The sequence below is a fragment of the Melopsittacus undulatus genome, chromosome 2 (genome assembly GCF_012275295.1).
Source record: "Melopsittacus undulatus isolate bMelUnd1 chromosome 2, bMelUnd1.mat.Z, whole genome shotgun sequence".
NCBI lineage: Eukaryota > Metazoa > Chordata > Aves > Psittaciformes > Psittaculidae > Melopsittacus > Melopsittacus undulatus.
Window position 1 is genome coordinate 3,622,828 of NC_047528.1, and position 26,339 is coordinate 3,649,166.

Here is a 26,339-nt window from a genome sequence, read left to right on the forward strand (position 1 = left end):
CAGGCAAGTGCTTCAGGGTGAGACATGCTGCTAGCATGTGTGCCCATTTCCATGTAGAAACAGCTCTGCTCCAGAAGAGCTTTCATGGTGATCCCATGTTTCATCCTTGAGGCACCCTACAGACACTGCTGACAAATCAATGCCTGCAGAATCAATCAGACTTAAAGGAACTACAGTCTGAGCACGCCCTGCTGCATACTTGGACATTCTGAAATCCATTTCCAAAGTGGTCCTACCAGCTGGGCTCCTGCTGCAGTGACATACCAAAGCATTACAAGGTCCCACCACGTGGATGGTTTCAGCTTTCAGCTCCATGTTTTGCTTCTTATGAGGACTTTTGACCAGTTTCCCTTGCACTTCCACTGCACTTCCAAAAGTCAGGTCCCTAAAAAACCAAGGAAAAGCAACATTCAGAAACAAAGACAACAACATTCAGAAGACAGATTCCTGTTCATGTAGCTGGACCACTTGAGATCACAAGAGATACTGCAGCCATAGGGCTTAATCCATGAACTGAAAGCTTATTAAATGCATATGTGGGAATGTGAATAGATTCACAAAGCTATAGAAGAATTTGGGACAAGTTAGGAATGGTGAACAAGCAAGGGGAAAAGAGACAAGGGGCTCTTGTGGGGACAAACCAGGCTTATAGAGAAATACAAGTTAAAACATTCAGGTTACATGCTGAAGGTTCCTGGATCACCCCAGAACTCCCAACCCCAGCCCAAAGAACAATTGAGAGTAACAAACAAAGTGAAGCTGTAAAACAAGTGCATTACTTTATCATAGTACAACAGACATGCCTATCTAAGGATTATGCCTACCAAGTCTCCCCCAAAGTAGTTATAGGAAGAACAATAGCCTCCCAAAACCCGATGGACAGTTATTCCTGGTTATCCCTAGCTATGTTGTATGATATCCAAACAAGTCCAGCAGTAGCCCAGAACAACCACACTGCTACAGCTATTAAGAAAATGAGGTCCAAATTAATGTCAGAAGACCAGATACTGAACCACGAGGCCTCAGCTAAGTGGAGACAGAGTAATCAGACATGCTCCATCCTCTAAACACATCCAGAGAGCCCAGAATGCCAAAGGGCCTTTCCCATGGTCAGGTAAGCAACTGGCAAGAGGAAAGGAGGCCTGAGCAGACCCCACCAAGCACTGGTCACCACGTATTTCCTCAGGTATCACAAACAGACCAACCTGCTTTCCAGGCTGGGATCAGCAACGATCTGGAGGCTTTCCAGAGAGCTCCCATCATTTAAGTGCAGGAACAAAACTTCCTTCTGGGATCGGACAGAGCGGACCCAGCCCTAGAGGTAAAAGAAAAAGGAATTTGTTATTTCTTGGCACCAACTCAGTGTCCCAATAGCATTTTCCCAGCTGAGCAGGACAAGCTACTTTAGCCCTGTTTTAACTTCTTATTGAAATTAAAAGAAGTATTTCTTTGAGGACAACAAAAAATTAAAAGAAAAATAATTAAAAGGAAAAATCAGTTTCAGTTTTTCCACTGACTTCAAAGCAAAGAGAAAAAAAAATCCTTAGGCAGAGACATCAAATCTCCTCCAGAGTCCAGGAGGGCCCTACCTGCATCTCTGAGATGCTGAGGATACAGAAAGTGTGCTCTGAAGATGAAAAGCATTTTAGCAAAGTACATATTCTTATGAGTGATGTCCCTTGAAAACACTTCTTACTGAAACAGGAGAGAGCAGGGATGCACAGTCCTTTATAACACACTCAAGACTGGATGCTGTTCAGCCTGGAGAAGAGAAGCTGCATGGAGACCTCAGAGCAGCTTCCAGTGTCTGAAGGGGGCTACAAGGATGCTGGAGAGGGGCTCTTCATTAGGGACTGCAGTGATAGGACAAGGGGTGATGGGTTCAAACTGAAACAGGAGAAATTCAGGTTGGAGATAAGGAAGAGGTTCTTTACTGTGAGGGTGCTGAGGCACTGGAAGAGGTTGTCCAAAGAAGTGAATGCTCCATTCCTGGTAGTGTTCAAGGCCAGGTTGGATAGAGCCTTGGGAGACGTGATCTACCATGAGTCATCCGTGGCCATGGCAGGGGGCTGGAACTGGATGACCTTAAGGTCCTTTCCAACCCAAACCATTCCATGATCTATGATTTTACAATTTATAGTATCAGTTTTTGTTGCTGTATCACCTATAGGGAGGCTCTGACTGAAATCTGTTCACTAAAATAAAACCTAATGCCCTGGATGCTTCCCCTTACACTTTAAATTCAATACTGATGAAAAGATGCATTAAGAAGAAATCTACACATGTTCTTGTCCAGTTTGAGTAAAAGAATTAAAAGAGTAGCACAGCAGTTCTTTATAACAGCAAAGCAACAGAACTGGCCATGTACCTGTTGGTTAACGTTTTCATTTGAGTTTTTCAATGAAAAACAGTATTTCCTTTAAAAGAAGTATTTAAGTCAGCACCAAGCAAAAGAAGCAGCATTCAAAATACAACTTCCTCAGTTGCTCCCCAGTTCACAAGTGTTGAGACAAAGCTGCCCTTAAAAGCAAAACTATCTGCAGGGGAACTTCCAGCTCATCTTATAATAATACTATAGAGAACAACCAGAACCAGTGCTGATTAAAGAACCAAACTGCCTCTTTTCCAAGCAGTTTTGTCTTCTGTTTAACTGGAGGTGTCCAAATTGTTCCAATAACTTCCAACTGCATAAGTGCATTAGGGATTTTATGCCAAGCAAATGTGAACCCATCAACTTCTGATGTCTAGACTGAACTATCTTCAGGCACTGAATAGTACCAAAGCACTCTTCAAAGTACAACATTACTACTAACACACACAAGGCATTAGCCAGGTTTGTATAGCAGGAAGAGGACAACTGCAAACAAGAACTATGGAAGGTTTTAAAGCCACAAACCCAATAATCAATGAAACTTCAGCTTGTGCTCCAGGCTCACGATTTCAGACCTAAATGACCTCTGCAGGGTGTTTCCACCTGAAACAAGAACTACTGCAAGAAACGAGAGTCTAAAACTAAAGTCTGATCATTTGGGCACCCTCATATTCTTATGATTAAAGAAGCAGGTGTTTAAAAGGTATTTCATACTGTAACATACCTGAAGCTGTTGTGCTTATCCTCTGCATTCCCCTAAATCCCCAGAACCTGTTGTATACGTTATACTTGATGCATGTTTAATGTATAATGTATAATGCCAGATGGTTTTCTTAATTTCTCTCCTCTTACCTGCTCCTTAACAAAACACACAAAACCCCTGAACAATGAAACAGTTTCCACCTCATCAGGCTGTTCTGGGATCTGTTAAGGAGCTGAGTCTTGCATCCTGCAACAGGAAATAAGAGCATACCCACAGGCCTGTAGGGGAGCAGCAAGGCCTGCGGCAGCAATGCTTTGACCACCGCAGGCTTTACCAGAAGCAATGTGTAATGACAACCCCAACCCAGAGCAGACTGCACATTCCAACAGCCTGGCTATAAGAAGGTTGGGTTCGAGCCAGACCAGTTCCCCAACCCAGTTTAATACAAAAACACCCACAGTTTTGTCAGCATAGAACCAGATCAACAAAGCAGCCAGGACCTGGGGTAATAAAAAGGCAATATTGCCAATTTTAGCATCAATTTACTCCAGCTTGCTTTATTCACAGAACTACAACTGAAAAGCACCTGTGCTGGATGAGCTTCTCCCTACCCCATCAGGCTTCGTCTATGTGTGTGCAGGAACTAGTGTTTGAAACTGGTTTCTGGATCACAGAATCCAGACTGGTTTGTGTTGGAAGGGACCTTAAAGCTCATCCAGTTCCAACCCCTGCCACAGGCAGGGACCCCTTCCACTGGAGCAGCTGCTCCAAGCCCCTGTGTCCAACCTGGCCTTGAGCACTGCCAGGGATGGGGCAGCCACAGCTTCTCTGGGCACCCTGTGCCAGCGCCTCAGCACCCTCCCAGGGAAGAGCTTCTGCCTAAGAGCTCAGCTCAGTCTCCCCTCTATCAGTCCAGTTTAACACTGTTACAAACAGCCCAGTCCTTTACAGACTCACCCAGAAATCCTGACAACTGCACCGCCCCAGCCAAGGGCCCTACATTAAAACAGGGACTATAGATGTACAACCACTGTTCTGTCTGTGGAAAGCACCAGAAAACAGAGGGACACACAACTGTGTGCTGAGGAAAGAGCAAGAGCTCCACTGCTAAAAAAGCCCATTTATTTATCCCAGTTTACCTTGGTGCACAAGAGAAAGTAGATATGAACACCAATGAAACTGCTAACTTTAGCTGACACCGCTATAAACCTAGATGTAGAACAAGGCTTAAAGCAAATCACAGAACAGTTTGGGTTGGAAGGGGATTGGAAACTCATCCAGTTCCAACCCCCTGCCATGGAAACCCCTGGACCTCTATGGGAAAGCTGCATTTAAACAGCCCGGCAGAAATCCTGCCCTCAAAGCTATCAAACCCATCAGCACAGAGGCAATGCTTCCCTCTCCCAAACCAACCAGGGGATAAAACCAACCGTGTGAAGCGCCTGTTTCAGCACAACCCGTTACAGCAGCAATCTCTCCTTGCACATCCTGAGTAACTCCACAGCTCTGGAGCCGATTTAACAACGCCAAACTGAATTAACACAGCGAAACCTGGCCCTGCAGGCTGCAAAGGGGATCTATAACCTCAGCAAAACGCTCTGCAGAGGCTCCATCTCGCCTCCCTGAAGCACCGCGGTGCTCACCCCAGCCCTTCCGCACGCTAAGGCTGTGGGTGACAGTCGTTACCAGGCACACCGCGACCTCCCGGCCACACACCTGCACTTTAACCCGCTCCAGCGGCTCCGGGGCCTGCAGCGCCTCACGGACCCGCAGCGCCCGCGGAAGGGAAGCGCAGCGGCGAAGGCCCCAACACCACCCAGCCCGGGCCCGCAGCATAGCTCAGGCCTAGCGGGGCCGCTCCGGCCGCCGACCCGGCCGCATCTCGCCACGACCGGCCGCTACCGCGCGGCTTCCGTCAGGAGGGACGACACGCCCCCCCGAGCACCATGTGACAACGCCGACCAATAGGAGCAGAGGGGCTGCCCCAGCTAGCCAATCAGAATAGAAGACCACCCACGGCGGAGAACCACCTCTTCCGCCGCCGCGGCGCAAGGGCCGATGGGAAATGTAGTTCGTAAGGTTGCATGGCAGGAGGGAAGCATCCCTATGCATCCCTGTTGTGGGACACAAGGGATCCCCATGGCTCGGGTGTGACATACGAATTCACTCCTCTAAACAAGATAACAAGGTTTTATTGAGGGACAAAGTCAATAAAGCAAAAGCAAACAGCGCTGGGAGCGTGACCGTAGCCAGAGGCACAAGTGATCAGTATTTGTTACAGGTTTATATACTGTCACAATTCCATTAGTCACATACATATTCATAATCCCTGTGTATAGGCAGGCAACATTATAACTAAGTCCAGTAAGTTATTATCATAAGTCTCCTCCTCTTGGCATCTGCGCCCTCCTCTTCAATGATTGTGGGCAGGGGTCTTGAGGATGAAGTAAGCAGTCTTCCTCATGTGAGTAGGGGTCTTCAAGATGAAGCAGTCTTCCTCACAGTGTGCTTTTCACCTTTGGCCCAGTTGGACGCCCCAGTAATCACACAAGGAGCTGAAACCAGCCAGATCTGTAATTATTGTGATAACTAGCAAAGATTTAAAACAGTGTGACCTTCCTGCACAATTCATGGCAGGATGGGCAGACAAGGAGTATCCCAAAGGAGCAGATGGCTGGGAGGCTCTGTCTCTAAACTAACTGACAAGTAGAAGGATGGTGTGAAATAACTCATTCATGTTTAGGGGGGTCACTAAATCTTGTTATCTCACCACAGATTTACAACACAAACGTTGTTCTTTAAAACTAAAGATACTTTAGAGGACCAGTGTGAAACAATTAACTCACATTTAGTGAGGCCACTAAATTCCACAGGCTAACAACATAAACATTGTTCTCTTTCTACAACCTAAGTTAAGCTAAAAAGTACTTTAACTCTGTATTTTACAGGGACTAGTTTTTCTTATATCAAGCATGCAACCCCCCTTCTTCTCTTTACCTTTACAGATTCTTCTACTCTGCGACTCTGTTTTGCTCATCTTGTGTCTTTATCGAGCTTTTTGTTACTATAAGCTTGTATAGTTACATCCACATAATCACACCTATGATAATAGGGAAAGCCAATACATTGATGTGTTTATCACATCAGGTAAGGGATGCTGCTGCTCTCTGGGACCTTGGCAGTGCTGTGGCTGCCTCAGGAGCTCTACCTGGTCTCCCACCACTTCCATTGCACAAGGAGGGGAAGGGGTTGAAACACCTGAGGAACAAGCCAATTCCAATTGGGATCTTAGACAGGCCAGGCTGCAGCCCTGCTCCTCAACCAGCCCTTGTGGGAGCAGGATGGAGGGAGAAACAGCCCTACTCAGTGTACAGTGTCCTGTGTATTTCAGGGATGATCTGCAACCTCCTGTGCTGCTGGATCCCTCTCTTACACAGTGGGATAAGCACTGGATTGACCTGTGTTTTTCCTAATCAGGGATTCAGGATGTGGTTCTGCTCTGCAGACCTTGCTGGGGGACAAGGCTCTTCTTCTATCCCTTTTTCAGCCTCACAAGCCTCTGCCCTTCCAGCTCTGCAGAAGGAGAAGTGTTTCCAGCCCTATGGAGAAGGATTTGGGAATACTGGTGGGCAAAACCTGGGCAATACATGCTCCCAGCCCTGAGATTCAACCATATTGTGGGCTCTAGTAGGATCCTACCTGGCTTTCTGTGCCCACCTTTGGCACCTCCAGCACAACAAAGACATGAGCCTGTTAGAGCGAGTCCAGAAGATGATCAGAAGGCTGGAGCCCCACTCCTATGAAGAAAGGCTGAGAGAGGTGGGATCATTCAGCCCCAGGAGAAGGCTCCATGGGCATCTTATTGCTGCCTTTCAATGCTTAAAGAGGGCTTATAAGATGGAGAGAGAGTTTTTGCTAAGGCCTCTAATGACAGGGCTCAGACAGTGGTTTTAAACTGTTAAGAATGGAGATTTAGATTGAACATGATGGAGAGCTCTTCCCTGGGAGGCTGCTGAGGCGCTGGCACAGGGTGCCCAGAGAAGCTGTGGCTGCCCCATCCCTGGCAGTGCTCAAGGCCAGGTTGGACACAGGGGCTTGGAGCAGCTGCTCCAGTGGAAGGGGTCCCTGTCTGTGGCAGGGGTTGGAGCTGGATGAGCTTTAAGGTCCCTTCCAACACAACCCACTCCGTGACTCCATGAAAAGCCATCTGAGAGACCATCAGCTTTGCACTCTGCTTTGTCATCCTTTTTGCTCTGGGGACCAAATTCCTGCTCTCTCCAGTTATATCATTTGGTCCTTAGAAAGAAATAGCTTCATCCAGATGGAAAAACTTCAATTCCAGTCTTATAAACTTGAGGCCAGACTTTCCTCTTCCTTCCAAAGACCCATAGCTGGCTCTGGAGCAGATGGGTGTGAGGGGAAGGACCTTACCCCTTTCCTGCTGTATTTAAACTGTCATTGGTGTTACTTCCTAATTTTTCCCTTACTTAATTCTTTATTTGGCCTAAAAAGGATTTTAGGAGTCAAATAACACTGGAAAAAGATATTCTATTGCAGTATGGGCTGGGCAAGAGAGAAAAACCTATAGGTGAGAGCAGTAAGAAAGGGTTGGAACCTGATGAGCTTTAAGGTCCCTTCCAACCCAAACTGTTCTGTATTCTATGAGGAAGGGACAACAGCAGTGCTGCCAGCCCAGGCTTTGCCACTGTATTCTGCCCTTTCCCTGCTCCATGTATGTTCCTCTTCTTGCACACTCCCACTGCAGGAAGGCAGGAGCAGAATGTATCTGCTGTGTTTGTGGTCAGAGGTTGTCCCACTCCTGTGCATTGATGTTTGGAGTCTGGTGGGTGAAACAAGAGACAGCAGCAGTGTGATGCCCCAGGGCCAGGAGGTGCTGGGAGGCAGCTTTGGTAGGGAGGCAAATCCCTGCCCTGCTGAAAGTCAGAGTCTCAGGTATGAAAAGAACTGCCAGCCAGAGACCTCATTTAAAAGGAACAAGCTGGACTCATGGGAAAGAGAAGAGCAAAGCTTTGTAGATGCCTGGTTTCAGCTTTCCCTTCGGGTGCTTTTTATCTGTGTATGAAAAGATGCTTGTCCTCAAAGTCCCCAGGCTGCTTGCCAGGGCCTTCCTTCACCTCTGCCTTTGCTCCCAGTAAGCCCATGTCCCTGCCTGTGGCTCTTAGTCTAGACCTGAGCTCTGAGCTGCCTTGAAAGGCTGTCCTGAGGCATTAGAGCTTCAGGGCAAGGGCACAACATAACTGAGTGGATAAGAAAGAGGAAGGACAGGAGACTGCAGGGAGGGCTGCAAGTGCATCCTCAGCCTATGAGGACAACTTGTCTCTTCCATGGTGCTCCAAGGAATGAGGCAGACTGCCTGTACATGTGCAGGTTAATCCCTTAGCACTGGGGACACAGGGACACAGGTACTCTGAAGTGAACAAAATGAGTTTTGTTTTAATGCCAAGCACCATCCCCTCCTGTAAGGGCCAGCACTGAGCTTTGGTGGCTGTTGGTACAGCGATGTGATGTGCTCTCTGAGGCAATCACAGCTCAGGAAGGAGCTGGTGCTGCTTCAGTGTCAGGCAGAGATACAGGATGTAAAGGGGTAGGAAATGAGGGCTCAATTGTTCAGGGAACTCCTGGCTTAATGTGAGGATTAAACAAGTGTGTAATGGCTGTTCAGTGCATGTTATGTGTTCTCTCTGTCCTGTCACAGACAGTGCATTTCTTACTGCTCTCAGCTATAGGTGTTTCTCTCTTGTCCAGCCCATACTGCAATAGAATATCTCTTTCCAGTGTTATTTGACTCCTAAAATGCTTTCTAGGCCAAATAAAGAATTAAGTAAGGGAAAAATTAGGGAGTAACACCAATGACAGTTAAAATACAGCAGGAAAGGGGTAAGGTCCTTCCCCTCACACCCATTGCTCCAGGGCCACCTATGGGTCTTTGGAAGGAAGAGGAAAGTCTGGCCTCAAGTTCATAAGACTGGAATTGAAGTTTTTCCATCTGGATGAAGCAATTTCTTTCTGAAGTCCAAATGATATCACTGGAGAGGGCAGACTGGTTTGTGTTGGAAGGGACCTTAAAGCTCATCCAGCTCCAACCCCTGCCACGGGCAGGGACCCCTTCCACTGGAGCAGCTGCTCCAAGCCCCTGTGTCCAACCTGGCCTTGAACACTGCCAGGGATGGGGCAGCCACAGCTTCTCTGGGCACCCTGTGCCAGCGCCTCAGCACCCTCACAGGGAACAGCTTCTGCTTAATGTCTAATGTAAATTTACATTCTTTTCTGCCTTTCCTTTATATTTTTACCTGTTCTGCCATTGGTCTCAGCTCTCCCTCAGCTCCTGCTCCATACACCCTCATCTACACTGTACTCCCTTTTACTGAGTTCCTCACCTGGGTCTGATGCTACCAAGACTTTCTCACATTGCTGTGAGCTTTTCCAAGCTCCTGGACTGCAGGCAATGCTCATGTGCTAACACCAATTTGTACTGGGATGCCAGGAGGACAGACAGGGGTTGCTGTGTTCTCCAGCAAACATCAGTTTAACACTAGGTGACACTAGATCTCAGGTTGTTTCAGTAGGTCTGTATGGGTGTGTGAGGTGCTGGAGCTACGTTATTGCTCTATTCCTTCTCTTTTACATGACCTGGGTGTTTTAGAGCCATTTCAGCTGTCTACAAAGACATGGCAGCGTCTGAGTGTACATTTCGTTTCTTTCCCTGCAGAAAAGAGCTCTTCTAACAGCTCTCCAGAGGGCATTGCTGCTGTTTGTGGCTGAGATCTTTAATGTAAGTCTGGCTGGGAGGCAGAAAGCTGGTTGTCAGGATGTCTGCAAGGAGGGAGGTTTAAAGGATGGTGAGAAATAATGATGCTTCTCTACTCCCAACGGGGTGTAAGGGCTGTAGAGAAAGCATGGAGCAGTGGTGAGAAAAGGGTATAAAACAGGCAGGAGTAGAGAATCAGCCTTATGCTTGTCACCTCTGTGGCACCATCCATATAGTAATGTCCAGCCTGGCAGGAGAAGTTCTCTGAAGTGCCTCCTCTGTGGATGTTTCATCCTGATGCTTTAGCTCCAGACTGTCTCCACATGGAGCCTCCTCACCCATGCCCTCTACATCTTTCTGTTCCTTCACTTTGTGCTTTCTAGCAGGTGGAGGAGGCAGAGCTCCACACAGTGCTGCTATTGAAGTGAGTCTGTCCTTGTTCCATTCTGACTCAGAGATTCTCCAGACCTGGCCATGGAGTGAGACTCTAACAAAGGCAAGAAACAGGGTGGGAATGGTACAAAGCAAGAAATCAGATCTTGCCTGTTCCCTGATGACACTCACCTAACTGGTGTCTGCTTTGTCTTAGTTTCTCCATGTAGTTTGGAATTGGAGATGCTGTTGCAGAATAACTCCCCTCGAGGTTATGTGTGTGGAATTCTTTTCCATGTCTCCACCTGAGAGCCCTGAAGATGCATTTGCCAACAGTGGCATCTTTCAGTGAGGGCTTTTATCAGCAGCAGGGTCCACTGTTCATGGATCTCTGTCTGGAGTCCTGAGTATCCCCAGAGAGTCCAGCATCCTTTTGACTACATTAGAACATCAACTTGTACTTCCTACTTAAAGCTTGATATAGCAGCTTCAGGGCGGATAAAAGACTATACATGCAGAGCATGAGCATGTCCTCCCAGAAGGAAGGAGAGTAAGGCAGATAGATAAATCCTTGTTAACCTGTGGATAATATGCAGTTCTTCAACCTGACAGACTCCCTGTGGTTATGAAATCTTCTCACTGTATCAGCAGATGCCCTTTGGTGTCCTTAAAGGTCCTAGTTTGAAACTTAGATGCACAAGACAGCCAACATCCTGCTGTGCCTTAGAGGTAGGAATGGGAACACTGTGGTTGGAAAGTGCTGGCCTTTTTCTGCAGTGATACCTTGGTAACCTGAAATGAAGCACATTTGTCTTTCTTCCAAAGTAAAGAACCTGTATTTCTTTTGTTTCACAGTAGTAACTTCCCAGTGAAATGAGATACAATATGTAACACATTCCTTCCAATAAATGCAGTTGATTTTCCCTAAGTAAACCACTAGTTTAGATGCTTCATTCTTTCTGTCTCAAATTCCAGGGCTTTTTTCTGAACCCTTTCCTGAAAACAATCCCAAAGCAGATTCAAAAACTTCCTACCATGTCCTTTAGGTTTTGCTTTGTGCTCCCCAGGAGATAAAGGGGAGACATTGACCCTCTGTCAGAGGGTGTTGTGGTTTAACCCCACAACTAACCCCACACAGCCGCTCACTGACTTCCCCCAGTGGGATGGGGGAGAGAACTGGAGAAGTGGGAACACTCATGGATTGAGATAGAAACAGTTTAACAGGTAAAGCAAAAGCAAAACAAGGGATTTGTCCACCACTTCCCATGGTCAGGAAGGTGTTCAGCCATCTCCAGGACAGGCTCCATCACATGTAGTGGTGACTTGGGAAGACAAACGCTATCACTCCCAGTATTCCCTCTTTCTCCTTCTTCCCCCAGCTCTATATGCTGAGCTGACATCCTATGGTGTGGTATGGGAATATATTTCCTTCCAAAGACCAAATGGTATCACAGGGAAGGGCAAGAATTTGGTCCATCAGTCCCAAATCAAAATGATGATGAAGCAGAGTGCAGAGCTGACAGGCCCTCAGATGGCTTTTCATAGAGTCACAGGCTGGTTTGTGTTGGAAGGGACCTTAAAGCTCACTCAGTTCCAACCCCTGCTATGGGCAGGGACACCTTGCACTAGAGCAGCTTGCTCCAAGCCCCTTCCAACCTGAACTTGAACACTGCATTGACTGTAATGCTGGGCTTTGTGCTGTGCTTCATCGTGGTGGTATTCATCATCTATTAGGAGAAGAAGAAAGGTGAATTATTAATGAGCTAAGTAGAAACCCATTCTTAATGGGGCTGCAGAGAGATGTTTTAAAGCCTGTAAGGCTTCGCTAGAATTCAGATTTACCATGATCATTTCCTTGGGTTCCCAGCATTCCAGTGGGTTTTATATGGCCTAATCCAATATCTGCAGAAGCCAGTGCTAGCTTTTAATTTATTTTAACTGATGTTAGATTGGGCTTTCAGTGATGAGGAGCCATTTTAGAAGTACCATCAGCTGCTGAAAGGTCAGCCCAGTCCTCTGAGATACAGTCCTAGGCTATGGTGATGGTTTCTTACGAGTACCAAATTAGCTACTGCATTTGCAAATGTCTCCACATTGCTTTGGTGCTGATGTATTTTGTACTCTCTAGAAACAAATACACTCCTGCTTATTTATGGAAGGATTAAATTCCTTTCTTTTGAAAGTGAGCAGGGCTAAAACAAGGAGAGAACATTATCTTCCAGAAAGATGCATTCTTGTTCTCTAAATGTTGGCTTGGGTAACAGCATCTTACCCAGCCTTTGCTTTCTCCTTTCTAATAGTTTAAGTGTATTAGAATTACAAACAAGTGTCAGGCAAGTCATTGTCGTATGGTATCTTTCATGGTTTAACAAGGAATATCACTCAGCTTCATCCTGTACTGTTATTTTACCTTAAGCAAACTCCCTTAAGCAAGCCACATCCAATGCAGCTCTTCGCTCCCATTAATTCTCAGCCTATGGGTTGAGGTCACGAGCATCAGAAGGAGCTGAATTCCCTGCCCACCATCCCAGCTGTTAATAACTAGGGAAGAAAAGGCTTGGTGCTGAAAATGCTGAAACCCCTTTCCTTCGACCCAAATATCAGTTTCCCAGTGAGCTATGATGAGGACAGTGTATAGATTTGACTCTATAGGAACCGGTTTTCAAGTCAGATCAGAGCCTGAGCTTGGTGCACTTCTGTTGTTCAAGTTATCCAAGGGATAAATGCCTTAGATAGGTCTCCAAGGTCTCTCAGAAATGGAACTAAAAATCATTTGGGTTGGAAAAGACCTTAAAGCTCATCCAGTTCCAACCTCTGGCCAGCTTGGAGCAGCCTGGTCTGGTGGAAAGGGTCTTCCCTATGGTTGGAACTGAATGATCTTAAGGTCCTTTCCAACCCAAACCATTCTATGATTCTATGATACTGCTACAAGAAGCTGCAGGAGGAAAGGCAGAGCTCCACTCACCTGAAGACAGGGGGAGAAATACTAACATATCTAAGAAATGCTTTGTCCTTTGACCGATTTGTCTAAGTGTCTGCAAGGATTTAATAACTGGGAGCTAATTAAATGCACTAATTAACCCCGTGTTTAATCTCAGCTCATCGCTAGCTTTCTGTGCTGTGGAAGCAGAGATGTAGTCCCATATATCATGACATCCAGCCACGTTGCTTAATTGTGATTCCTCTGTACGTAGTGCAGGCACTGAGCCACTAAGGTGATGGGAGGAACACGGAAGCCCACATACAAGAGCAAATGAGAGGGGAGAAGCCAGCCCTGTGTGACTAACAGCCTGGGAGGTCATTCCCATGAAGAGGATGCTGACACTGTAATTTTGTTTCCCTTCCCCATTAGCACTGATTTGTTCTTATTGATGCTGCTGCTTTGATAAGGGTAATGGGAACAATCTTCTGATGACAAGATGGCCATGTTACACCTTGGTTCCACCTTTGTCACCATGGGTCCAAGCTGCTCTGCTACAACCAGGAGGAGGATGCTCACTCTCCCTTCTCACCGTAGTTCCCCATGGACTTGTTTTTCTATGAGGGTTTATAAGGGTAGTATTTTGGTGTACAACTCACACAGCCAACTCTCAGATGTCCATGATCTGTTTCCTCAGTGCCACAGAAGAAGGGACATCTGAAGTGACTGCCCAGAGCCAGCTCAATCCATCAGGAGCAATGGGGTTTTCCTGCTTCCAAGGCTAAATAATTCCTCCTGGCTCTGGATCTGTGGGACTCTGGAGCATGTTGGTGGGTTGGTGGATTATGGTAGGCCCAGGAGAAGGTGAATTCCATAGGAGAAACAGAGACAGAGGATTCACAAGGTTGAAAATCCTTGCACATCAGGCCATTAATCCTGATACACACTCCTTGTGGATGCAGTATTTAGTGGGGAGCATCTTAGATCCCATTGTTGCTTCTTCTCACAGCTGACAAGGAAACTATGCCTGGGAAGCTACCAAGAACCACAGACTGCCCAACCTAGGGTAGAATAATAGCCCCCAACAACCCTATTTAAACCAGCAGCATCATATTCCCTTCTGTAACTCCAAACCCACTGTTCATTAATTACTGCTAATGTAAATATGGGATGGAGATGAGCTTCTCTCAAACTCATAACCTCAACTTGGGGTCACAACTCCTTCTTTAGGCATTAGTAGATTAAATGTGCTCAGAAATGAGTCTGTGTAAGCATTAAATCAGCTGGAGAAACAGGCTGCAGTGAGGGGATGCAGCAGTCACCTTGATTGGAAATCACCAAGGGAAAGGCAGGCACGGATCTCTCCGGGATGTCTTAGGAGAATGCATCAGGATGTGAGGAGAAGGGGGAGACGATGCACCAGGGGCTTTTCTCTGAACCAAGCAAGCAAATGATTGCATGAAACCAGCAATCCCCCAGTGCCTCTTTGCGCAGCCCTATGCAGCCAGCGGAGGCAATTGGTGACTGTACCCAGCAAGGCTGGTTTTAATTAACAAATAATTATCTACAAATTGCTGTAATTATTGCCTTGGATTCCAGAGGATGGGGACGTTAGCGTGAGACGAGGCCGTTTCCTTGCGAGTGTTTTCCCTGCCTTATCTCCAGTGTTCTGCTGCTGTGAGGTTTGGGCCTCCACAGAGTTCTCCTTCTGTGAAAGAGATAAACCAGCTCAGGCTGCCTGGAAGGGGAAGCACAGTGGGAAAGGCACCAAAGGAAGGTTATTGGGATGGCTGTCCTCGTGCTGGAGTGGTTTGGGGGATGACAATTAAGAGGTAAGCCTCAGCATTGAATGCCAGCAGGAGGATGCTTGCACGTTGGGGAGGTGGTGGAGCAAAAGGAGCATCCTGGTTTGAGATCTTTCAATGAGAAGGGGCTAAAACCAAGTTCTGAAAAGGGGGTTAGTGTTAATTCAGATCAAATGGAGAGCATGGAGCTGCCCTGAAACTTCATCACTGAGGGATGCTGGACTAGAGAGTGCACTGATGACCATAGAATTGTAGAATGGCTTGGCTTGGAAATGACCTTAAGATCATCCAGTACCAATCCCCTGCCATGGACAGGGACACCTCACACTAAACCATGGCACCCAAGGCTCTGTCCAACCTGGCCTTGAACACTGCCAGGGATGGAGCATTCACAACTTCCCTGGGCAACCCATTCCAGTGCCTCAGCACCCTCACAGTAAAGAATTTCTTCTTTATATCCAACTGAACTTCCCCTGTTTAAGTCTGAACCCATCACTGTGTCCTTCTGGTCCATGCTTCAGAGGAAAGGTGATGCATGCAGAGACCTTCCACCACTTTTTCCTTCAGGTTCTGCTGCCAAACTCTATGGTGAATATTCACAACCACCTTTCCATGGTTACAAAGAGTCTCACCGTGGTAGCCTAAGTAATAACACACAGAGAAGTTTAGTCTCCTGGAGAGTTTATACCCATTCAACAGGGTCTAACAGAGGGAAATCCAGCCCTGTTTGCAGGAGAGGAACCAAAAAGGCTGTGATTTCCCAGGCTGGATGGGCAACCCGCTGAAGAGTTCCTGCTCCCAAACTTCAGTGCATTTAATCTGTGAATCCTGCTGCTTCCCAAGAAACAATGCCCTTTATTCTGTCCCTCCTAAGTGATTCTCTGAAATGATGCCGCTCGCTGCCAGGGTTTCCATGACAGCCTCCACTTCAAGCTACTGGTGTGCTTTGTATTATCCAACCATGGCATATTTACCTGAGGTGAGCAGTCTGTGCCATGTGGTGCTGTGAAGTTCCACCTTTATTTACCCTGTACTACATCTTTTCACTTCCCTGTTTGGGTTGGGGGCCCTGTAACCCTTTCCAAAGCAATGTGGGGTGCATTGTTAACTCTCACAGCATCCTTCGGCTATAAGAAAATCTTGATGAAGAGATGCTGTGGCTTCTTGCTGTGTGAGAGTGTAAAGAACAAGGTAAGCTTAGACCTTTGTCCTGCCCTCACCCTCAACTTGCTTTTAGCAGCAGGACAAGATAAAAGCCCTTAGCCCTGCTCAGCAATATCCCACTTGGCCTGAAAGCATAGAGATGGCAGGTTATTTCCTGCTACATTCTGGGGTAGAAGGAGGAATTAATTTGGAGGCATGAACCTGTGTCACTGCTGATGCCCAATGTGGTCTCCAGCATTGGCTGGTCTCAAGGAGCATCTTCAGACCTCCTGAAGTTTAAGCTCCTGGCATGAACTCATCCTTCCGGAGCTCACATTGGGATCACATCCTCAGCAGGCACAGGATGACATTCCTCAACCCTTTCAGCTTCACTTGCTCTTCGTGTGAATGGAAACTTCCCCACTGTGAAAGCCAAGTCTTTGCCCTTAGTGCGGTGCCCTAGATGCTGGGACCTAGTTGAGCATCAGTAGTGCTCCTGCATTACTCAAGGCATGACTGTGCCTCAAATATGTGACTGTAGCAGGAAAACAAAGAAAATTAGACCATGCTTTGACACTGTTAGGATCAAAAAGTGTCTTTTGGGGTTTCTTTAATACCAACCCCTCTCCCACACACTGTGGCCTTTAAATAGAAACCATTATAATGAATGGAAAGAGTTCATGGGCAAAGAAGCTGTCACAAGAAATGATTGATTGTGCTCAATATTCTGTTTTCAAGACTTAAAAGGAGGTCTCTGAAATATGCTTTGGCAGGTCTGGAAGCCTAATGAAGTGGTTCATAGAGATACAGAAGGAACCGAGGGCCTGTTACCAGCAGAGCAGGCAACATTGGTAGTGTTTCATACCTGCTTTTGCAACACAGCTGAAGAATACTGTGGGGGAAAGGAAGAATTCAGGTTCAGTTGCGTCAGCCCTGCTGACAAGAGACAAATGAAGCCTTTAGTGTGGCCATAGGGTTTAAAAGTAGGGAGAAGAAACTGGCTTTGTTGGCAAAACTGGAATTGTCTTTGGAGTATCTGCAATGTACTGTGCCCAGCATCACTATGGTGTTTTATGCCACCAAGCTTTAATGCCTTTGGAGAATTCCCATGGGAAACTAGTCTCCTCTTGTGCTACTGGGCTACACTGGTGAAACAACTTGTCCTAAATCACACAACAGGTCAAGGTCATGCATGGGATTTGAGCTCCAACCTTAAGATGTTGTTCATACCAACATCAGCTCTCATTTTATTCATGCCTCGTTTCACTCCAGATAGTTTCTGCTGCCTTCAGTCTCTCCCAGCTGCCAGTGATGCTTTTTGCTGCTTCCAGTGCTTTCTCATATGTCCCCAAAAGTATGGGCAACATTGCTACTTTGTGAGAAGGAAGAAGCTGCCTTGTGCTGCTCTGCAGGATGCCAGTTTGAGCTTTTCCCCTACAAAAACAGCAAAAATGAGGATAGGGATAACAAGATACCAAGAGAAAGTCTGACCTGTTCTCCAGGTGAATGTCACCTTCAAGTTAAGGGATAGCAGCCATTTCATAGAGTCATAGAATGGTTTGGGTTGGAAGGGACCTTAAATCTCATCCAGTCCCAACCCCTTCCACAGGCAGGGACCCCTTCCACTGGAGCAGCTGCTCCAAGCCCCTGTGTCCAACCTGGCCTTGAACACTGCCAGGGATGGGGCAGCCACAGCTTCTCTGGGCACCCTGTGCCAGCGCCTCAGCACCCTCCCAGGGAACAGCTTCTGCCTTAGATCTAAACAGGAAAGAGCTTCTGCCTTAGATCTAACCTGAACTTCCCCTGTTTCAGTTTGAACCCATCGCCCCTTGTCCTGTCACTGCAGTCCCTAATGAAGAGCCCCTCTCCAGCATCCTTGTAGCCCCCTTCAGACACTGGAAGCTGCTCTGAGGTCTCCACGCAGCTTCTCTTCTCCAGGCTCAACAGCCCCAACTTCCTCAGCCTGTCTCCATATGGGAGGTGCTGCAGCCCCTGATCATCCTCATGGCCTCCTGTGGACTGGCTCCAACAGCCCCATGTCCTTCTTATGTTGGGGACATCTAATTCCAGAGTGTTTCCATGCAGATGTCTGCATCTGAGCTGTTGTTCACACTCCTATAGCTGATGGAGACAAATAAGCTCCTCCAGGGAGAGAGATGTTCTCATCCTGAAGCAGGCATCCAAAAGAGCCTGGGTGTATGCTCACAAGGGTGCCCGAGATAGCAGTCTCAGATGGCAAAGCCTCCATGGTTAGGAGAGATGTACCCATCTGAGATATGTTTGCTATAGACAATGCTTGTGGATTTAAAGCACTCCTGTATTACTGTGGGGAATACCTTAAAAACCACCTCAGCTGGCTCTGTGTGTACAGGTGGGACCTCACTGCTGCTGCTGAGCCAGGTCTTCAGAATACACCGGTTTCTGCTTCTCCCATCACAACCTGCGCTGACATTCCTTCCATCCAAACATTTTCCTTTTCCTTTTCGGCTACTTCTTCCCTTTTGTCGCTAGATGACAGCAGAGGTCTCAGAACAAGGAGTTGCAAGACCAAGGAGTGCTCTGAACCTAGGGCAGGTACTGCTTCTATACCGGGCTGTTCATGGCTGGGACAGCCAGCTCGGTGCCCCAAATCACCCAGGCACCTTTTAACAACTCTTTATCTACTTCCCAATCTGTCAGGTTATGTACAAACACAATACTGAAGTCAAAACTTCCCCTTTTTGGGGAACTTTGGGAAGTTACGTGTGTTTTCCGGCTTCTGTCATTCCCATCCTATCCTTATTTCTCTCACCCTTACCCAATGTCTTCTGTATTAAACTAGGCTTGTGCTCTCCGAAGATGGACACTACCCACCTCATTTAATCCAACAGGAATGCTTAAAGACGCAGGCAACTGAAACACCTTCCAGCCCTGTACAGCCTGCTGCTATACAACACCTGCAGACACAGAGCTGAGCTCCCAAGGAATGGGTAGAATCCTGTGAATTGGCACCAAAATATGAGTATAAATGTTTTAGACAGGATGGATGGATGGATGGATGGATGGATAGATGGATAGATGGATGGATGAATGGATAGATGAATGGGAGGATTTTAGTGCGTGCAGTGATTACTTCTTCCTGGTGGAATATAGGCCAGATAATTGAGAGGGGTAAATAAGGAGTGAAAAGGGGATTTGAAAGAATTATTTCAGTATAAATGATGCTGCTATTGGGAATACCTTTACCTGGTACAGATAACAGGGAATAAAGGGCTAAGGGTTTTGACACGACTCAGTAAGTGGCCGATTTCTGTACCTAGGATGCTATGGAGGGGGCTGGTTCAGACCACGGTCTAGCAGACAGCTCTGCATGAGCACATGGACCTTGTCTAGTGATCAGCTGAACCAGGTCTCTGATCTGTACAGATATTCTGTGGTGAGGTTGTGATTTGTGTTCTCAGGAGGATTTATGTTCTTTAGGAGACGTTCTCTGTCATTTATTTGTAGTTTCATAGCAGATTCTGGGTCAATATTTCACAAGCAGGATTTTCATGATGAATTTTTCCAACCTAAAGCCCCAACAGCAATCTTCAGTGCCTGCAGCTCTTGGGCATGGCCCAAGCTTTGTTCTTGTCCAAACCACAGCAGAGGAGATGAGATACCAAGGCATTGAATCTCTCAGATATTGCAGAACTGGAAAGTGTATTTCCAGCTTCATGCCAGTGACTAGTAGGAGCTTCCACCTTGTTTCCTATAGTGATTGTGGTTGTTGCCTTTGTTTTCCCTGCAGTATGATTTTTACCCTCAAAGGCAGCAATAACATACAGATACTGGTAGACCTTCATGGTAAGGCCTTGACCATCTACTCCTATTGACTTCAGTCATGCAGGATCACAGCCCTAAAGAGCTGGTGTGGTGCATTATGGTGGAAAACTAACCCAGCATTCTTCTTTCTGATCAGTCAGTCCAATCCACAGCTGAATGAAGGAGAAAAGATGATATAACTTCTTTGATGTCATGCTCTAATTGTTCCTGGTGGTGGAGATGGAGGTTTCTATGGAATGATGTCTCCTAGTTCATTGTAGCCATCTAAATAGTAGGTGGTCAAACTAAGCTGGCAGAATAGGATTCCTATATGACAGAACATCTGGGTAGATAACTCCCCAAAATATTTCTGCTCTTCCCAACATGAACATCTAAAATAGGAGTAGGAAGGAGTAATAGGAGTAAGGAGAAGTCAAGAGAAGCTTGTGTCTCTCAGTTGGCCACAAAGGGAGAGCTTAGATGAGTCACTTACTCAGGCTAATTGCTGACACTTGGGTGAGATGAAACCTATTGCTTGGGAGGAAGAGATCAGAGGTCTTTTGCTGTATGTCCTGAGCAATCTTGTGTGTGTCCACTTGAACCTATGGAATATGTCAGGGTAGGGTGGAGTAGGGGAGAAGAGGAAAGGAGAAGAAGGAAACAGAGTGGAGAGAAGAGGAGAGAGGAGGAGAGGAGAAGAAAGGAAGGGATGGGATGGCACACACAGGATGAGAAAGATATTTAAGCTTCTGCAGCTATAGGTAGGTGGAATATTCATAGACCAGTACACAGATACCTCATTCCCATTGAAGTCACTGTTATGCTTTTTTGTCTGATTTCACATGCTTCATCCTCTGATCTGGGAGCTGCCCTGTCCCTAGGACACATGGCTCAGGTGGTGGCTGATGGATCACGGGGAGAGCCTGGCTGTGTTTGGGAGCTGGCCCATCACCTTGAACATCACTTGACAGGTCCCAAAGCATGAAGCGGTTCCTATGTGGACCAGCTAGGAACTATCCATCTGTTTCATGTCCTCTATTAGAAACTGTGATTCAAGGTAAAAGGTACCCTGGAGATGACAACTATTTAGGTCACCCTGGCCATGTCCACAGCTGTCAGAGTGGCAAAGGGAAAGGAGAAGGGTGGCACTTACTGATGCATCAGAGCTGAAAGCAGATCATTAGAGACACTGGCACAGCCTGAATGTTATAGATCAGCTACCACTGACCTAAAACATTCACCTTGAGGTTCAAAGGATGACTTCTAAGCCTTTTTACTGCAGTTTTGGGACTAAAAGGGATCCTGAGAAGCCCCCACAGGCTCAGTCTCAGGCGAAACAGCCTGCAGTTAGGCAGCTACGTGTCTGTGCTACCAATTGAGCTTTTAAATCTGGAAGCATCTGCCCCAGCAGTGATTTGATTTTATGCAATGTGTCTCATGCTACTGCATTGCGAAGCATGCCACTAAATCCTTGCACATCAAAGGAGGAAAGTAAATCAAGTGAAACTGCATAAACCACGTGGTAGCTCAGTTTTGGCAAAAGGTGCTGAGACAATGCTGGAGGCTGTGGTCCTCTAGCTGGCAGGATCAAATCACGCAGCCCAGAAGCAGTGTTGGTTTTCCTGTGCCACCAGGCAAAAGACTTGTGGCTAAGGTTGGATTAGGAGCTGGTCTGGAGTCAAGTGCTCAAGGGATCTAGTCCTGAGTTTGACCATAGTTTTCCAGGTGGATTAAAGCATCATTCTTAATCTTTTTGTGCTTCCATTTCCTGCTCCATGTTTTTTTTCCCATCCTCCATGAGGGAGATGAGGATTAATTAAAGTGTAGAGGAGGCCATGAGGATGCTCAGAGGCTGGAGCAGCTCCTGTATGGAGCCAGGCTGAGAAAGTTGGGGCTGTTGAGCCTGGAGAAGAGAAGCTGCGTGGAGACCTCAGAGCAGCTTCCAGTGTCTGAAGGGGCTACAAGGATGCTGGAGAGGGGCTCTTCATCAGGGACTGCAGTGATAGGACAAGGGGTGATGGGTTCAAACTGAAATGGGTGAAGTTTAGATTGGATCTAAGGAAGAAATTCTTTACTGTGAGGGTGCTGAGGCACTGGAATGGGTTGCCCAGGGAGGTTGTGAATGCTCCATCCCTGGCAGTGTTTAAGGCCAGGCTGGACAGAGCCTTGGGTGCCATGGTTTAGTGTGAGGTGTCCCTGCCCATGGCAGGGGGTTGGAACTGGATGATCTTAAGGTCCTTTCCAACCTCCATCTGCATGGCTCAGTTGCTTTTCATGTACATGAGCAGGAACTCATACCTGTGGCTAATGTAGATACCAGCACATTGACACCTACATGCAGAGCTGAAACCAACCTCTGGCTTCCTCCTGATTCATGTCCTCCAGCACCAGTGCTGAGATCCTCTACAGAAGAAAGGAGAGATTGGGATCCATCCACTCTGGATGCTGACCTTATTTCCCACAGGAAAAGGAGGTAGGAACAAGGTTCTCAGGGATTTTGTTCTTCCCCCCATATAGGTTCCCATTGGAGACTTTCCTGGTCAGGAGCATTAGGGAATGCCCAATCCCTCCTGGCCAGAGCCCTTTGTACTGTAATTCCCTAGATTTCTTCTCTTCCTGCATGAAGTCTTCATCTCCAACACAGAAACTCAAGATCTCTGTTCCAAATATCCTAAGACCTTTAGTCCTATGCCAAGTCTCTACTCTTCTTTTTGCCATAACGCACTGATAATCCAGCCTATCCCACAATAAATAGACTGTAGTCACCAATGTCATTTAACATGGGTAAAGGAAAACCCAGTCACAATGACTTTGATCACTGCTGGACTAGAACATGTTGACATTTACAGACCACCATCCCCATGCAGAACATTACACAAGAAACAAAGGCAATGCATCTCCCAGGGATCTGTTTCTCTAGAGAATCCAGGTGATTCCCAGGAACTTGGTAACAGAGCAAAATAGTCTGCTATTAGAATTCAAAAGCCATTGAAATAGCCTTTCCCTGCAGGCTTGCTTTCTATGAGGCATTTCTGAGGAGAATCCAGTGTCTCCACAGAGGCCTGGCATATGAAACCCAAACTATATACCTAGCATTCCCCTCCTTAGAAGTGGCTGTGTGAAGCACAAAATCCCTTTGCAATTCACTCTGGTGACAGGAGGCAGCTCCCTATGTTCAGGCTGAAGACCTGCAAGGCTTGTAGCCCAAGAGCTACTTCCCCTGCACATGGTCCTCCCAGCTCAGGAGAGATCCAATCTCCTTCATCTTTCAGAGGAAGGAGGAGGAACCACAGGCACAATCACCCTCTTGCTTTTTCTGTCCTGAGACCACTTAGAATCAGAGAATGGTCTGGGTTGGAAAGGACCTTAAGATCATCCAGTTCCAACCCCTGCCATGGGCAGGGACACCTCACACTAAACCATGGCACCCAAGGCTCTGTCCAACCTGGCCTTGAACACTGCCAGGGACGGAGCATTCACAGCTTCCCTGGGCAACCCATTCCAGTGCCTCAGCACCCTCAGAGTAAAGAATTTCTTCCTTACATCCAATCTAAACTTCCTCTGTTTCAGTCTGAACCCATCACCCCTTGTCCTATCACTGCAGTCCCTGATGAAGAGCCCCTCTCCAGCATCCTTGGAGGCCCCTTCAGATTCTGGAAGCTGCTCTGAGGTCTCCACGCAGCTTCTCTTCTCCAGGCTCAACAGCCCCAGTGTTCTCAACCTGTCTTCATACATCTTGTCTTTCATTCCCATCTCTGGAGCCTTCCTGCTGATATCAGAAAAGGCACATCTACAACTGCACATTTTGGGCTATTTTGTGGTGGGGATAGGTTAAAAATGAGTCATGGTCATTTTCATGAATTACTTGCACAGCAGAGTGTTTCCACACAGCGAGCCATTATGAACCCATAGGTGGAGAAGATAATTACGGCTGGTGTAAAGCTGTGCCTAATTTCCCACTCCATAAAGGGGAGACAATAAGTCCCTTTCCTCATGGAGGTGTGTGACGGTTTAATCACGAGGGGAGCTCTGTATTTATAGATTCTAAAGACACCACTATGATTATATAGCCCCACCTTCTGCATCACAAAGCACAAAGAACACCAGCCACTAATGTCTGTGTCGGGTTCATGATTTTTGCTTGAGCTTGTAGCACATCTTTTAGCAAGATAATTCATGTGGCCAATCTGAACACATGCATCGAGTTATGAACTCCATTTTCTGTCTCGACTTGCATACAACATTGTTATTTCAGCTTGGGTGTAAAGTATCCATTTAATGGTATCTGTTGATTCATCTTACACCCTGCTCACTGCAAGAACAGAGCAATGTCAGCCAGTCAGTGCCCTGAGCAAAGAAAGAGTCTGATGCATCCCTGAGCCATCATCACAGAGAAATTGTGGTTATCACCATGCATGGCCCTAACACCAGCAGAAGATGTTCTTCCTTGGGCAGGAACCAATCAGCTGGATGGGTCTATGTGTTTAGCCCATTTAACTCACCATTTGTTTTATGTTCATGTACCAGATTACAAAGGACAAAGGTTTTCCTTTGTATAGTTGTCAAGTAAATCTTCATACAACAACCTCATGAACAAGCATGGTACTGAGTGGGATCTCTTTGCAGGAATGTGTATGGATAGGCCAACATCAAACTTACAGGAAAGGTACACCCATGCAGCTGTAAGTCTGGTTTAACAGATCATAAGAACAGACTTGGTGAAAGAGCTGTCCTTTGAATATGATTTCCATACAGTGAAGCACCTTGTTGCTCAGAGAGATCAGTTTAACCTGCTGCGTTTTGTTGCTTTATGATGTGTCATGCAGTAGGGTTGTCCCCCATCACAGCATTTTGCCCTTGCAAATGCATTGCCTAGATAGAGCTAATGTAGCCTAGAGTTATTTTTCCTATTCTGTTGGATGTGGGATCACTGCCATACATCTGAGGATGTTTTACTCCACACAGGAGGAGGCAATGTGCTTCCTGATGGGACACATGGAGAAAACAGACCTGTGATGAGCTGTGAGGGCTCTGAAGATAAGTTTATCCTTTGTCACATGCAAGGAAGCTAATGTGAAGATACAGATGCTGGTTGACCTCTAAAATGGCAACAAGATCTGGCCCAGGGGGACAGCATCCTCTAAAGCCTTCAGTTGTCTGGTGAGGATTGAGGATGCTTTCTAAAAGTGACATGACATGATCAAAACAATTTCTATGCCAAATGTTGAGGGGGTTTATCCTTGCTGATCACTGTGTCCTCTAAAGAGTAAAACTAGCAGTGGATAATCTCAGAGAGGGACAGGGGGAAGGTGTGAAGGCTGAATACAGAGTGCTATGCCTGCAGGAAAGACTGAGATAAAGACTGTGCTTGAGCATAGAGACATAGAATCATGGAATAGTTAGGGTTGAAAAGGACCTTAAGATCATCCAGTTCCAACCTCCCTGCCGTGGGCAGAGACACCTCACACTAAAACATGGCACCCAAGGTTCTGTCCAACCTGGCCTTGAACACTGCCAGGGATGGAGCATTCACAACTCTCCTGGGCAACCCATTCCAGTGCCTCAGCACCCTCACAGTAAAGAACTTCTTCCTTAGATCCAATCTAAACTTCCCCTGTTTAAGTTTTAACCTGTTACTTCTTGTCCTGTCACTACAGTCCCTAATGAAGAGTCCCTCACCAGCGTCCTTATAGGCCCCCTTCAAAGACTGGAAGGCTGCTATGAGGTCTCTGCCATAGGGACCCAGAGCCAGGAGGACCAGCTCAAATCCAGATCAAAGATGCTATGAGGGGACTTGTGATCGTATATTACAGTATTTCATGTTTGTGTCTTCTTTTGATGGCCTTCCTGAAGTTACCAACACACGCTGACCCATGATTTAAAGACTCTAAGTTCTGGAGAAGCTGTTGTATTCCTAGGTAAATAATTTCTCGGGAAACCCCTAAGAAAATCACCCTGTATTCCCATCTGAATTTACTTTCTGTCTTGGCTGCAATGTCTAACCACCATATGTATTTACTCCATTCTCCCAGGCAGGAAAGATGACTTGAACATGGTCAAACAGGGGCACTCTGTTAATGCTAATCAGAGAATACACACTTGGTAGCTATTTGTGGTCCACAGCTATTTTCCATTCTTGGTCAATTAGAGGACTATATTGTTTGCAGCATGTCCCAGGACTGATAACAACGAGGTCTACACTTGGAAGAAAAAGGATACATTCCACAGAGGACCAGCTTGCGGTAATATATGGACTAATAAACCCAATAATGCCACTGAAACAAGGAGCAAAGATTGGTTTATGAGACAGCTGGATGTTTTAATGGAGAAATATGGCATTAAGGGACATGGTGACGAATCAAGAGAAGTGGGGTTGAGGCTCACAGAAACCACAGAGGCCGAAGAGATGGGAAATAGCTTTTTCGTGTTCAATAAGTCCCTACCTCCCTTTTACTGGCAAGAAGAAAATGTTC

At 46.6% G+C, this 26,339-nt stretch overlaps 1 protein-coding gene across 1 annotated transcript in view; it reads right to left on the minus strand.

The window, feature by feature from the left end:
- NARS2 (asparaginyl-tRNA synthetase 2, mitochondrial) overlaps nucleotides 1-4,972 on the minus strand; it is a 59,252-nt gene extending 54,280 nt beyond the window's left edge. Inside the window, exons 1-3 of the mRNA XM_034072618.1 lie at nucleotides 4,791-4,972; nucleotides 1,206-1,315; nucleotides 265-385 (exon numbers count right to left, since the gene is read on the minus strand). Coding sequence (XP_033928509.1) covers nucleotides 265-385; nucleotides 1,206-1,315; nucleotides 4,791-4,910 — 351 coding nt within the window. The 5' untranslated portion in view covers nucleotides 4,911-4,972. The remainder of the gene's footprint in view (nucleotides 1-264; nucleotides 386-1,205; nucleotides 1,316-4,790) is intronic.
- Nucleotides 4,973-26,339: the final 21,367 nt, after the last annotated feature.